This window comes from Notamacropus eugenii, chromosome 5 (assembly GCF_028372415.1).
Source record: "Notamacropus eugenii isolate mMacEug1 chromosome 5, mMacEug1.pri_v2, whole genome shotgun sequence".
NCBI classification, from domain to species: domain Eukaryota; kingdom Metazoa; phylum Chordata; class Mammalia; order Diprotodontia; family Macropodidae; genus Notamacropus; species Notamacropus eugenii.
In genome coordinates, this window is record NC_092876.1 from 128,812,753 (window position 1) to 128,828,176 (window position 15,424).

At 42.4% G+C, this 15,424-nt stretch overlaps 1 protein-coding gene across 1 annotated transcript in view; it reads right to left on the bottom strand.

Moving 5' to 3' along the window:
• The window catches only part of DGAT2 (diacylglycerol O-acyltransferase 2), a 54,054-nt gene extending 40,499 nt beyond the window's left edge, over positions 1-13,555 (bottom strand). Inside the window, exon 1 of the mRNA XM_072610803.1 lies at positions 13,226-13,555. Coding sequence (XP_072466904.1) covers positions 13,226-13,265 — 40 coding nt within the window. The 5' untranslated portion in view covers positions 13,266-13,555. The remainder of the gene's footprint in view (positions 1-13,225) is intronic.
• Positions 13,556-15,424: the final 1,869 nt, after the last annotated feature.

The following is a 15,424-nucleotide window of genomic DNA, read 5'->3' on the forward strand; positions in this document are numbered from 1 at the left end:
AATAAACAAAAATTTAATTCATACCCATTTTTTTTTTTTAGCACAGTTACTGTGACAGCAGACATGTGAATATCCCTTTAAAGGTTGGCATTTGATGCTCACAACAACACCAAAGAGACTTGCTCATGGCCATATAACCAATGTCAGAGCTAGTTTTTGAATCCATGCACCTATTGACTTCAAATCTGAAACTTTGTCCATACTGCCTCTTAATTTAACTGAGGCTGGCCTCATTTTCTGTGGCCTCTCTGAGTATTGTACAGGAAAGATGACTTGACTGAGTCAATAGACCAAGGTTCTAGTCCTGGCTTTGACACTACCTTATTATATGATTTTTGGCAAATCACTTGACCTTTCTGTTTCCTTCTTTGTAAAATTAGGGGGTTGGACTTAAAAGTCTTTTTTGGTGCTAAAATTCTAAGTTTTAGGATCCCTGCCAACACTAACATTCTCTGTTCTCTGTTCCTCCCTGGAAATCAAATTCTTGCTTCAAGTATCAATTCCTAGAAGAAAAGAAATAGGATAAAAGGATCTCTGTCCTAAAGTGGTTTGGGAGGTTTCAATGACTGATCAATTCCTTCCCCACCCCTTCTTTTCCCCATAGGTCCATATCCATTCTTAGCAAACATCTGATAAGGTTTAACAATGTGACACACTCAGCTCCCCACTTTCCTGCTTCCCTTATCAGATAACCAATAAACTCTGTCTGCCTTAGACTGAAAAGTTCTGGGCCATCTAATTGCTCTGTAGCCAAGTCCCTTTCCCTACCAACCTGTCAATTCAATTCAATCATCATTTACTGAGTTCCAGTTCTCTCTTTAGAAGGAAGAAAAGTTCCTCATCACTAGAGATACTGCCAAGGAAATCCTAGAACAGGTTGAACTAGAGGCCCTTTCCAGTGATGGTTTTACTCACTGGCCACCCAGGTCATGAGAAAATGAATCATAACCACAAATTCTTCAAAGTTATATAGTTTGGAGCAAGTTATGTGGAGTATGACATAACTTCTTTTGTGTGGACATTAACATGCTAAAACAGAACAGTTCAATGGAAAGTACACTGGAGTTCTGAGTCAGAAGATGGGACTTTGAATGTAAGCATTTCTTCTTAATACCCAGTCAAATCATTATCCTTCGGTTTCCTTCTGCATAAAATGGAGGCAATAATCCCTGCCTGTTTCTCTCAGAGTTGTTGTCAGAAAAACATTTTGTAAACTGTAAAGCACTTATATTAAGTATTAGTTTATTATTATTCTCAAAGACACAGTCTCTACCCTCCCTAGAGGAATAAGATATAATGAAAAATAAAGCAACTCATACATATAATATTTACAAAGCAATTTTCTCCTAAGTCTGTGATGTCAACCAGAGATGTTGACTGACTTGCTAGGATTACCTATCTAGTGCCAGAATCAAGATCTTCCAACAAATCCAGTTTTCTTCTCATCATATTGCAATGCCTTATCCTGAGCAAGCAGTGACCAAATAGGAAGATAGCAAGATTAACTGAGGTATACTCTAGGTGCCAAGGAACTCAGAAAAAGGACAAATCGGTACTTAGGTAAAGCTTCCTGGAAGAGATGGCACCTGAGATGGGCCTTGAAGGACAAGAAACATGTGGAAAGGAAAGGAGAAAAGCAAATGGATTCTACACAACAGGGAATGGTACCTATGAGGCAGAATACTCAAGGCCCTTTAGCCCCAAACTGGAGGGGCAGGATTCACTATTAGTTCACACAGGAAATAAAACAGCATGCATGGCATGCTGGAAAGAACACTATCCTTGGTGTTAGCAAATCTGGTTCAAATGCTGGCTCTGATGCTTAGCAGCAAATCATTTTAACTTTCAACCTCTTGTTTCCTCATCTGAAAAACAGGGATAACACTACCTGCACTACTATCTAAATGACCACGGTACTGTGGGGAAAGTATTTTATAAACCTGAGTCCTAGAGAAATGTAAATTACTATTAACAATCAAAATGAGGATCAGAATATAGTTGGGACAGGAAGCTACAAGAAAAAAGTAGCTCAAGGTATCCTGAGTCATTGTCCTCAGTCTTGCTCATATCAAATCTGGAATATTATGCTTAATTTTGGGTGCTATGATTAGGAAGGAACTGGGAATGTTAAGCTTTGAGAAGACCTGGGGTTGGGGAGAGAAAAGAAATTATGACATGATGGCTTCCTTCATGTATCTGAAAGACTCGGATATGGAAGTGGGATTAGACATGTTTTGCTTGACCTGAAGAACAGTATTGGAGCAATGGGCAGAAGTTGCAGGAGGCAAATTCTGGCTCAAAGCATGGGAAGACTTCCTAATAATCAGAGCTGTCTGGTCAAAACTCCTGGAAGGTGGAACATTTTGTTTTGTGTCACTGAATTAGCAATGCCTGGTATAATGGCTTGCACAGAGTAGATGCTTTATAAATGTCTGTTGAAGTGAAACATAAAGCAAGCTCCCTGGGATAGAATAACACTTGCTCTACCTAGTTCAAAAGGTTGTTGAGGATAAAATAACATGTGGGAAGTATTCTGCAAATGTAAAAGGTCATATTTAGAGGAAATGCAGCATAGTGGTGAGACAGTGGGTCTTAGATGCAGAATGCTCTGAATTCAAGTCCTGCCTCAGACACATACAGGTTAAGTGACCCTGGGCAAGTCATTAAGTCTCTTAGCATCCTCCTCCTCATGACGGTAATAGTCTTATCCTAGAGCTCCATATAAAAATGAAATGAAATCTCCTTTCCCGATCCCTGTTACTGTTAGCTTTGTGATATTGGGCAAGCCATTTCCATGTCTGAGCCTCACCTTCTTAAAGTATAAAACAGGAACAATAATCCTATCTTACTGGGCTGTCTGAAGTTCTTTGTAAATAATCACTGACACTTGCTGTCAGTTAATGTGGTTGCAAAATTTTTATATGCATTATCTCATCTGAGTCTCACATGAATCCCTTGAATTAAGTACAGCTGTTACTCCTATTTAGCAAATGAGGAAACAGACTGAAAAAGGTGAAGTGTCTTGTTCATGGTTACACAGCTAGTACGTATCAGAGGCAAAACTTGAACCCAGGTCTCTCCTAACTCTATATCTAATGCCCTTCCCACTGTTACTATCACAAAAGTAGAAGCTATTTTCTGTACCCTCCAGTGATAAAGAATTGGAAAGGATCTTAGAGGTCATCTAGTTCAAGCCCCTCATTTTACAGCATTAGTCCCTTCTTCTCCATCAAAGTTGGTTTACTCCCAACCTCTTTATTTCCATTAAAGCCTCTTTTCCTCTAATAAGTTATCCCAGACTAGCACCACCCACTCTCAGAGCTTAACCTCATGCATAGCTCTGGTCCTACAGAAGTAGGTATATGCTTTTATATATTAATTTGCATGGGTGTGTGCATCTATGGGGAATGATTAGAGGATGGGGCAGTGGACAGAAGGCCTGGCCTAAATACATGATCTTACCAAACAACAGATACTGGAAGAGGCCACATGATAATCCCTAAGAGTTAATAATGCACCTCTGTGAATCAGTGTATAATTCCACATTACATTTTGTTGTACAGGTTTCAAGTGCTGTATGGGTCAAATGAGAGAAAACTCAGTGAGGGCTAGATTAGGCAGGAGAGGCATCCTGGAGAAAGTAAAGGGGAGTTTTGGCTTGAAGAATGGGAAGCACCAAGAGAGCTAGAAAACAGCACAAGCAAAGGCCAAGTCTGTCTCTTTAACTAGGAGTCCCCAAAAGGGAAAGGGCTACATCTCTCCAAGGGTAGAGGACCCTGTCTCTCCTTTCACATAAACAACTCCTTATGGGCAGGAGTAATAAATTCCCTTTAGATGGGGAGTTCTGAGGGTGGGTTGTGTGCCCACTCTAGGGTTCCACACCCAGTGAATGCTATGTTCCATGACAAGTGACTTAAAATGTCTTCATCTGGAAAGTGTTCCACTCTCATTTCCACCAGCAGTACATTAATGAGTATGTTTTCCCACAGCCCTTTCAATATTATGCTCTATCTTCCAACCAACAGAACTGAGGTGCATTAAAGTGTTAATACTTATAGTAACCCAGAAATAATTTTTTTTTATAGCACAGGGCTAGTCAGGATTCAGTTAAGTATATTTCATGGTTCATCTATTAGATTTCCTAAAGTCATGCCTACTTAGCTATGTAAACTTGATTTCCTTATCCAGGCCCTGTTTTTTCACGTATAAAATTAAGAGGTTAAACTAAGTGGCATCTCGGTCTCCCTCTAGCTTCAACATTCTATGAATCTAGATTTACAGCAGACAGTGCAAACTGGTTACAAACAGTGAGCAATGTCTGCTTTAAGCACAAAAGGCTGGGAGTTCTCATATTATCTGGGAAACTTCCCACACTTTTAATTCTACTACCCTATGCCACACACGTATTTTCTAGGAGTATTTAATAATAATAATTAATATTATTATTCTAGGGACATATATCTGTCACACTGTGGCTACTGAGGGGTGCTCACCTTTAATCTGAGTATAGACCCAAGTACCCAGTGGCAAATTCCGGCACTACTTGACTGTAAATTTTAAATAACCAGCAGAGTGGGAGGTAGATGGGGTTGCCTGGTGATAATGCCAGACTCAGAGTACATCAGAACAACTGTCACCATCAAATTCCCCAAATGGGTTGCAGTCATGGTGCAGTGACGTATGAAAAGTGGAAATTGGTTTCTTCTGGATACACCCTGGGCCCTAAGGAGCCCTTCATGATTCAGGCAAGGGCTTCTGTGTTTTTAGTGTGGTATAATTCAAAGAATGTTAAATTTGTTATCAAAACATCAGAGTTCAAGTCCCATCTCTAATATTTACTAGCTGTGTGACTTCAGGAAAGTTCAAGTTATTTCATCTCTCTGAGCCTGCTCCAACACCTGTAAAGGAGGAGTGATAAAAGGCAGTTATGAAGAGAATGTTTTGCAAAACAGAAAACTGATCATACTTATCTTCCCCTGGTCTTTTAGTATAGGTAGCATTACTTATCCCTATTTTATATTTCCATACTACAAAAGATGTAGTGCTCTCTCCACATATGCAGTTTGTTCTTGAGGTTAAAATAATTCTCACCTAGTAGTAAACCTCTTTAAACTTAGCTATACTGGTCCTCAAAGAGACACACAGCAGGCTAAAGAAGAAGCCTTTTCAGTTAGGTACCAAAGGTTGCACTCCACTGCCACAGCCTTAAAGAACCCAGAGTCACCTCCATGACTGGAAGATGAAACGTAATGGAGGAACTCCATTTAGAAATAGAAGAGTAGTCAAGGGCCATTTGATAAGTCAGAAGCAGAAATCAAATCCAGGCAATCCTGGCCCCTCATTCAGGTTTCTCATACAAATTCTTTTAATAATAGTGAATAACATGTAACATTTTGCAGACTCATAGAATTTCAAGAACCTCTGACAGAGGTTTCCTGAGCAGGAATGCCCTCAACAACATACTGGATCAAACATTTACTGTTGAAAAGGATCTAAGAGGTTGGCTAGTCTATTAACAATCCAGGGTCTGCTTAAAGATCTCCTACAAAAAACTCACTACCTCTACTAAGACAGACTGTCCCATCATTGATCAGCTCTAATGATTAGGAAGTTTAACCCTGTATCCTCCTGAAATCTGCCTCTGCAACTTCTGCCCAGTGCTGCTAGTTCTTCCCCCAAGGTTGAGTAGAACAAACATCAGTAAAGCAGAAGGCATTTTCAAAAGGTTTTCAAAAGTCTTGTAAGATCTGTGATGCCTTGAAGGTCAGTTAACACACAAAAATTTATTTAGGACCTCCTACGTGCCAGGCACAGTACTTTCTTGTCTGTCACTTAACTACATAATCTCTTCAAGGGGAGAGATTATATCTTATACTTAATACTGGATGAATAAATTAAATAACATACTTTTTATTCCCTGTTAACACATTGGGCCAGGCTAGGTACATGCTAGGTATTTAAGGCAGATTTCATTTAAGGACCACTCCCTAGGCTGCTACTGTGATGATGGGAGGAAGAGGTTAGAGGATTTACTGGTCCCTGCTGGTCTGTCCTCCCCCTCCCCCCCAAAAAGGCAAGTGACTGTTTGTGAGGACTTGCCATTAATACAGTAGTTTACCAGTCCTTGTCCCTCACATGTGCTCACAGATAAAGGAAATTTTTTACCTCTTTCTATATAGGTCCTTCTCTTACAAGCTTTAATGTCCGACAGATTTCCTCAAAGTTAACTCAACACTACTCTCTAGAGGTAATATAATGGGATTCCTGTTCATGTCCAAACTGGATTAAATGATCTGGATTTGGAGTCTGAGGACTTGGGTTCAAGTTCTGCCTCACTCTGCAATTTCCTAGCCTTGTGACCCTGAGCATTTCCCTTCTCCCTCTCTAAGCCTCGATTTCCTCATGGGCAAAGTGATGGGATTTAGATGATCTCTAGGGCAGGTCCTTTTCAACTCTGTAATTCTAAGATTCACGAAGGGAGAGGGGTTTACAATTCTCTTTTATCCTTTCATTACCTTCTCTGATCTTTCCTAGGCCTCAGGTGTGCCAGCCGTCCCTGGGAGCAGGCCAAGTCCAACTGCCCAGCAAGAGGCCTTGAGGGAGAAGCTGTGGGCCACTGTTCTGATACAGCTAATATCTTGACCAGGCTCTTATCTTCAATCTTCACTTGATCAGTATAAACAGAAGCTTGGGCTCCAGAACTGCTGACTCCAGACTCAGAAAGATCCATGAGGCCTGAGAGCTAGCCATTTTCACTCTGCCCTCTCCATGCCTCTAACAAAACCTGGAGCTAAGGGGCAGATTATGTTCAGGTGGTCCTTAGTGACCTACATGGTAGGAAGTGGTAGTCTGTTTCCAGATAAGGCTGGGACAGGATGGAGAAGGCTAATAATGACTTATGGCCAAGGGGAGGGACTGGCTCTCGTCCAAGACTAGACACCTAAACACCCAGCCCCAGCTCCACCTGCTATGACAGGGCTACAAGGAAAGTACTTTGTAAATGTGTTACATGGGATTTGGAGAGAGGGAGAAAGAGAGAGAGAGAGAGAGAGAGAAACATCAGAAAGCCCCAAAGCCCACCTAAGTCACTCAGATCTCAGATGAACTTTAAGATGTGATCCAGCTATAAATTCCATAAGTCATCTTCCCCATCATATTCCATGACCTTCTCATCTTCACCTTTTTTTCCTGACCTTTTCCCCTATGGTGGAAAAAGTATTAAACTGAGAATCCGGGGGCTTATGTTTTACTCTCTGTTCTGACATGAACTTCCTATGTGATTCTGGGCACTTAAGTCCCTCTCACTCTGGGCTTGTTTTCTCCTCTGTAACATGAAGTAGCTGGAACAGGAGAGTTCAAAAACAAACAAACAAAAAAGCTCAGAAGTTCACATTTCTAATCTTAGATGATGCTTATATAATCACTTTAATGTCTTTATATACATTTTCATTTGATCCCAAACCCTATGAAATAGGTAGTACAAGTATTAGCCCCATTTTACAGGGGAATAGAGGAAGAAACTGAATCCAAAGTTAATTTGCTGTAAGTTTGTTGTTCAGTTGTTTTTCAGTAATGTCTGACTCTCTGTGACCCCATTTTGGGTTTTCTTGGCAAAGATACTTAGAGTGGTTTGCCATTTCCTTCTCCAGCTCCTTAACAGATGAGGAAACTGAGGAAAACATGGTAAAGTGACTTGCCAAGGGTCACACAGCTAGTAAGTGTCTGAGGCCCCGTCTAAACTCAGGCCTTACTGATTCCAGGCCTGGGGCTCTATCTACTGGTCCACCTAGCTGCCTGCCCTAAGTTACTCAGTTTAATGAATGTAAAAGTTGGGGCTAGAACCCAAGTCTTCCAATTATAAGATCATTATCCACTAGGTTTTTAGAAATCCACTACAGAATTAAGGGATTCCCCCTCTTCCCCCTTCAGGGAATATTAAAGTTAACCTCCTTTGTTAATGTTAATAGAAGGCAGGCACAGATATTAAAAAAGATAATCCCAAATATTCTTCTTCTTGTTGTTTTGCAGAGGAGGAAAGGTGTCATATATCCTAAATCATGCTGGGTGTCAAAAGGTTATCATCCAGGGCTTTTATTTACATAATTTTTCATTGATCATGGATAATCCACCATATTGGTCTACTTGGGGACACTCATGCAAACCTACTGCACACTAGCCCGCTTCAGGTATTCAGTGCTCTAGTCAAATGGCCTATTAGGCATTCATTATTCCCCAGATTTCTCCTCCTGCCTTTTCTCACCTCCACACATTCAAGCCCAATACTCCCCACCAATGGCTGGAACACAGTCCCTTCACTTGTGAAATTCTTATTTTCCTTCAAGACCCAGTTCATATTTCCACTTTCCCATGAAGCTTTAGCTTATTTCTCGCCTTCCACCTCTCTGTTCCAAGTCTTCTTTCCCTTTCATGTTTTCATAGAGCATTTTTGCCTGGATCTCTCCTTTGTCCATACTACAATGGACCTGTTAAATCCTTGTGGCAAAATTCAAACTCCTTTGGTGCAGAGACTCATTTCATCTTTGTACCCTCAATGCTGAGCAGCAGCATTGTATACCTGTGACTGGACTTGAAAAGGAGATGTAGCATGGAGAGGCAGTATGGTATAATAGAGAGAGCACTAAACCTGAAGTCAGGTTCCCATCCTTACAAGCTTTGTGACCATGAACACCTCACAATCTCTCTACCTTAGTTTCTGCATCTGTAAAGTGGGAATGATAACAGCTAATATTTATTTAGCACCTGAAGCATTGTAGGTGGCACCATAGTGCATAAAGTGCCAGACTTGAAATCAAGAAGACTGGGGTCCAAATCTCACCTCAGACACTGTGGGCAAGTCATTTAACCTCCTTGTGCCTCGGTTTCCTTTTCTGTAAAATAGGGATAATAATAGCGCTTATCTCCCAGGGTTGTGAGAGCATCAAATGAGGCAACATATCAATTTTATCTTCCTAACATCTCTCACATATGCTGCTGCTTTCTTTCCTCTGAAACTGTCACCACCCTGGTGCAGGTCTTCATCTCCTCATAGCTGGACTATTGCAATAATCTCCTGGTTGATCTGCCTGCTTCAAGTATTTCTCTGCCCACTCCAGTCTATCCTCCACTCAGCTGCCAAAGTGATCTTTCTAAAGAGCAGGTTCTAACTATATCACACACACAGTTAATAAACTCCAGTAGCTCTTTATCACCTCCAGGATCACATATAATTTTGTTTGGCATTCCAAGCCCTTCATAACCATCCTTTACACACACACACACACACACACACGCATGCATGCACGCACAACCTTTCCAGCCTTCTTACATGTATACTACTTTCCTTTGCTCCACTTGCCCCTCTTGTATTTTTTGATCCAGTAACACTAACCTCCTTGCTATTTTCCTCAAACTCTCAATCCTCATCATTTTCAATAGCTGTCTCCTTCCTCATTTCCACCTACTGGTTTCTCTCAGGTCCCACCTAAAAGAACACCTTCAAAGGAAGCCTTGTATGATTTCTTTTAATTCTAGTGCCTTCCCTGGGGTGATTATTTCCAATTTATCTTACACATAGCTTTTTTGTATATAGGTGTTTACACGTTCTCTCCTCCAATCGACTGTAAACTCCCTGAAAAAGGGACTGTCTTTTCTATTTCCTTATATTCCCAGAATTTGTCACTGTACCTCCCACACACATTAGGTACTTAATAAAAGTTTATTGATCAACATATGTGAAGCGTTTTGCAAACCTTAAAACACTATATAAATGCTAGCTATTATTACTGCTAGGCAGCAGAATGGATAGTGCTTGGTTTAGAGTCAGGAAGACTTGAGTTCAATCTAGCCTCAGTCACCGACTAGCTATATGACCCTGACCAAGTCACTGTCTGTTTCTTCATCTGTAAAATGGGGAAAACAATAGCACCTACTTCTTTAGGGTTGTTGAAAACATAACAAGGTAGCATTTGTAAAGTATTCTGCAAACCTTAAAATGTAATACAAATGCTAGTTATTTTACTATCACTATTATTATTACAAAACACTTTACATGTATTATTTCAATTGGTAATAATCTTTGTGCTACCTACTTCACATGGGTTGTTGGAAAGAAAATATTCTCTGAACTGGAGGGAGCTACATTAATTCAATTAAACAAATTCAACAAATATTTATTAAGCCACCTTTGCACATGCCCTTCCCCCAGTTGAACCTTACAGGGTCCAATTCAAGCTTCTTCTTCCAGGAAGCCTTCTCTGACTACTCCATCATACAGTGATCTTCTTCTTCTCTGAACCCTTGATTTACTGAATATTGCCCTTTTCCCAACACTTGACTGTGCTATACAATGACCCATACTGTTCATAACTAGTAAAGACTCCCATTTTTATAAAGCTTTAATGTTTATAAACTGCTTTCTTCATTTAACCTTGTAAAAATAATACTAGTGTTATCTCCATTTTACAGATAAGAAAATTAAGGTTCAAAGAGATGAAAAGACTCACATCTAGTAAGTGACTTGTGTAAGTTTTCTGTGTTAAATCTTATCTCAGACCTGATGTAAACTCTCTAACTTTTTAATTTTTTTATAGGATTTAGTTCAAGAGTTAACTTGGGGTCCACAAACACTTAAAAAAATTTTTTTGATAACTATTACATTTAAAAACATTTTTTTCGGAGAAAGAACTCAGGCTATATCAGATTGCCACAAAAGACTGGGACATGAAAGGGATTAAGAATCCCTATTTTAGTCTAACCCTTTTATTTTACAGAGAAGAAGAGTGAGGCCTAGAGAGGTCTGATAAAATGAATGAAGCAACGTGCCCAAAGTCACCCACTAAAGTGATTTGTACAACAGAACCTGGATTTCAAATGAGGTTCTCTCGTTATGAGCTCTTTTTCCACTACCAAGCTGTTTCTCATCAGACTAGCTCATGACTGATTAGAACAGAGAATATCACACTTGCCCCACTGCCGGGTTGGAGTGCCATCCCCTACTCCTACACATTTTTATTGTGAAGTTCTATCACTTTTCAGTCATGTCAGACTCTTCCTGAACCCATTTGAGGTTTTCTTGGCAAAGGGACTGGAGTGGTTTGCCATTTCCTGCTCTAATTCAGTTTACAGATCAGTAGCTAAGGCAAACAGGGTTAAGGGACATGTGTAGGGTCACACAGCTAGTAACTGCCTGAGGTCACATTTGAACTCAGGAAGAGGGGTCTTCCTGACTGCAGGCCTTGAGCTCTATCTATGCCCCCTAGTTCCCTATCAGCAAATTTCCTAAAAAGTAGATCAGTAGAAGAAAAAAAAGAGGACCAGAATAAAAGCAGGATTCACAAAATGAATAATCGGCACTGAACAACAGAGTGACTGTCTAAGGGATCCAGAAGAGAGTGAAGGAATATTTCAGTAAATACGTTTTCTAGCAAACACATGGTGTCTGATCCTAAATATTTGCCCTGTGATGTTAAATTAGGGAGACACAGTTTCAGCTGCAACATCTGGCCAAACTTGACCTACCCAAGGATTCAAATAGCCCTATCATTAGTTTCACTGATTCTATTTTGAAAGACAGCTGCAAGCCAATCATTTCTGCACTTTATTACCTGATCTGACTTAGTATTATATAATTACAGAAGCCCAAATTTGGAAAGGACCTCAAGAGTTTATTTATTTGTTCCAACCCTTACATCAGAACATAGAATATCTAAATCATCTAATCCAATCACTTTACAAGTGGAGAAACTGAGGTCCAGAGGGGGAAATTATGGTTGAATGAATGACAAATATCCCCTCCTTCTCCCAATCATGTCAGCCCTAAGGTCCCTATAGTTGAGGTTTCTCTCTGGCATGATGCGGGGAGGCTATTGTCTTTCATGACGCCAATATCAAAAGGTTCAGATGTATCTTCAAATCAAGAACGGCTCAGTGAAAGGCTAAACAGTATTTGGTGAATCCTAACCCTGATTTTCTAGCTGGGTAACCAGGGTACAAATTACTTGATTCTGACAACCAGTCTTCCTACATGCAGACAGACCACAGAAGCCACCAGTGTGACTTGCTACATGGACCTAATCAACATCCTCAACAAAGTCATGTAGGTTCCCAGTGATGGGGAGCTCGTCACCTGCTGAGACATGCTATATTCTACTATTAGCATCTCATCATTAAGAAATTTCTCCTGCTAGCCAGGTAAAATCTGCTCCTCTGGAACCTCATTTCTAAAAATCACAGGGATTCTAGATTCCCCAGCAGAGGAGTGAAGGAAACCCAGGTTGCCAATCACCCCGCTTTATTAGTGGCGCCCCAATCTATGAGAATTAACCTTGGTCCTATTGGGGATTAGTAAAGCGAGCTCATCATCTTCCCCACTCCCCCCAGCCCAGCCAAGAGGGCCCTAGGACCCGTTCTGTGCATAGCATTAGCTTCCATCTGGGGGAGTGCTGTTCTTCCAGTCTAAAGAGGAGGAAGCCCATTCATAACCCCCCTTTCCTTCTCCTTTACAGAATCTCCTTTTTAAGGATTTCACACACCTTGGGAGACCAAGAAGGAACACATGCCTCACCCCTATCTAACCGTATCGTCACCCCTAACTTAACCTTCTTAGAGTTTCACCCAACTAAAACTACACAATTCTTATCAACTTGAGAGCAAGCACTTCCTTCCTCGGTTTCTCATACACGAAGCTCTTCTTATGGAGATATTTCCACTGTATTACAAAACCTGAGGACCCATTCCTCTCATTTATTGAAGGCGATTCTCTCACCTGGGCCACTGCTAACATCTGAGATGATGGGCTCCCTCCTTCTAACGCTCCCATCGTCTCCAAGAGGCACCCCTCACCTCCCCTTACTATTATTTCTCTGACCCTCCCCCCCCATGAGATGTCTCCAGGGCTCCTCATCCCCATTTTAACACCTGAGAGGGCCCCCCTCCCCCCACCTTGGACGCCCGAATCACGAGATCCGGGGCCTTCCCCCGACTCTATTTTTACGTGGGAGAGGGGCTCCCCGACACCCCACAGTAGGAGATCCGAGGGGCCTGTCCTCACCTGATTTGAACACCTGGGAGGGGTCCCCCTCACCCTGCGCTTCTGACACCCCTCTCCCGGGACGCCCCTCCCCTCCTAAGCGGGTTCCCCTCCTCGCCGGTGAGGGGTCCTCCCGCTACCCTCGCCCCCCCCGCTCCAACTGCGTCCCAAGGGGCTTGCCTCCCGCCTGGCCCTCACCTCGCAGGACCCCAGAGTAGGCGGCGATGAGGGTCTTCATGGCCGCTCAGAGGCCCGCGGGAAGCAGCCGCCTCCTCCCCGCGCGCCCCAGCTCCATCCCCCGGCCCACAGGGCCAGGGCTTCCCCCGGAGCGGGGGGTGAGGGGGCCGGAGCACCGCCTGCCCTGCGGGACGGCAGAGGTGGACGAGGTGGCGGCGGCAGCAGGAGGGGGAGGAGGGCGCGACGACCCGAAGCGATGGCAGCGGCGGCACCGGCCCCGGCACCGGCGACGGGGAGGGGGCGTCCCGGGCGCCGCGCGCGCTCGCTCCGGAGCCGGCTCGCTCTGCAGCCGCCCGCCTCTGGAGCGCCTCGATTTAATAACCTCACAGAGAGGTCACGCCCACCTCCGCGGGGGGTGGGGCTGGGTGCGCGAGACTGCCCGCCTTCTCACTCCAAGACTCCACCCCGGAGCATACCAAAGCTGCCCGCAGGGGGGCCTCTCACCGACTTTCATAATTTCCTCTCTTCAGCAGTGTCTACGCAAACATTTGGGCAACTAGCAAGAAGAGTCTCAGCATAGTCCCGCCTGTTATCCAAAACGGGAGAAGTCTCTCTTTTGGACTCCTTCTCTACCCACAACCTTTCCAAAAATATCCCCCCCTTCCTCTTCCAGATGGACCAATTGTTATGGTCCGGCTGGTGGGGGCGGGGTGGGGGAGGGGTGGTCTAGAACGTGGAATGGGGAAAAAGACAGCATGCCAGGGCAGGGAGAGGAACGAAGGTGGTTCCAGGACAACAAAATCGTAGGCTTCCAAGCTGATGGGGAGCTTAGCTGATCCTCTTCTCTGACGCCCCAGTTTTTCATAACAGGAAACTGAGATTCAGGAACGTAGAATGAGCTCCCTGACTTTGTAAAAGTCGCATATTTGCAATTTGGACTGTAGGTCCTTCCCCCCATCTTTAAATAATTTATATATTTTTAATTAATAAGCTTCCCCCCTTTCCCCTATTTCATCTCTTCTTTTGGAAAGAAAAAGAGAACCCTCGTAACAAACGTGAATTGTCAAGCAAAATATATTTTCACTTCGTTCCATGTCTGAAAATGAAAGGAATGACTTCAAAAGAAACCTCAGAAGACTCCTGTGAACCAAGGAAGAATGAAGTGGGCAGAAAAAAATGCTATTCCAAAATTCAGCTTAGGTCTTAGATCTCTTAGATCAAAGGCCCTCCCTCCTCCTGCAACACCTTGTGGAATGTCAGTGATGGGAGGAGGGGGAGGGTCATAGATCAGTTTCATCATTTATTAAAATTAATTAAGTTGGTGTCACCCAACTAGAGTAGGAGTTCCTGAGGGCAAGAGTTGTGTCTTATTTGAAGTTTGTTTTCTTTCTCCAAAAGCCAATCACAGTGTTCTTCGCAAAGAGATCTGCATGAATATTTGTTAACCACAACTAGATCCTGATTAGTGAATAATAAATATCTCCAAGTGTTCTAAATCATTCAAATTTGTCCTGCATGTTTCCATGAACTAATCACCATATTTTTGTATAATTATAACTTCTTTCATTTCCAAAAGGACCACTTCCGGGGATTTGTGATTAATACGAATCAAGACTGAACCGTAGTTATATAGTCTCTCATTTTACTAGATGAAGAATGATCCCTAGATAATAGTAGTGAACATTTATATAGTACCAGGCACTTCACAAATATTATCTCATTTGATCCTTGCAACCATCATGAGAGGTAGACACTATTATTTTGCCCATTTTACAGATGAGGAAACTGAGGCAAACAGAGTGACTTGCCCAAAGTCATACAGCTAATGTCTGAGAATGGATTGAATTCAGGTCTAACTCCAGACCCAGCAAACTATTCACTGTGCCACCTAGGTCCTTACTCAAAAATCACATGGAGTTGATGGCAAAACCAGGGAAGAGAGAAGAGGACGGTTTCCTGATACTTTTTTGGCTACTTCTAACTATGGGAACCCCATTTTTTCAGACAAGACAATGTATTTAAAGTAATTTGCAAACTTTAAACAATTACATAGATACGAGTTATTTATTTTACCTCTTTTCCCCATTCCCTGCTTTAAGGAGATGATAAATGCTGATGGACAGGCTGCATTGGAGTTATGGAGAGCACTTTATTCTGCCCACCAAGGAGGTGCCAAATCAATTTTCCTAAAGCACAGGTCAACTGTGTCACCCCTATACT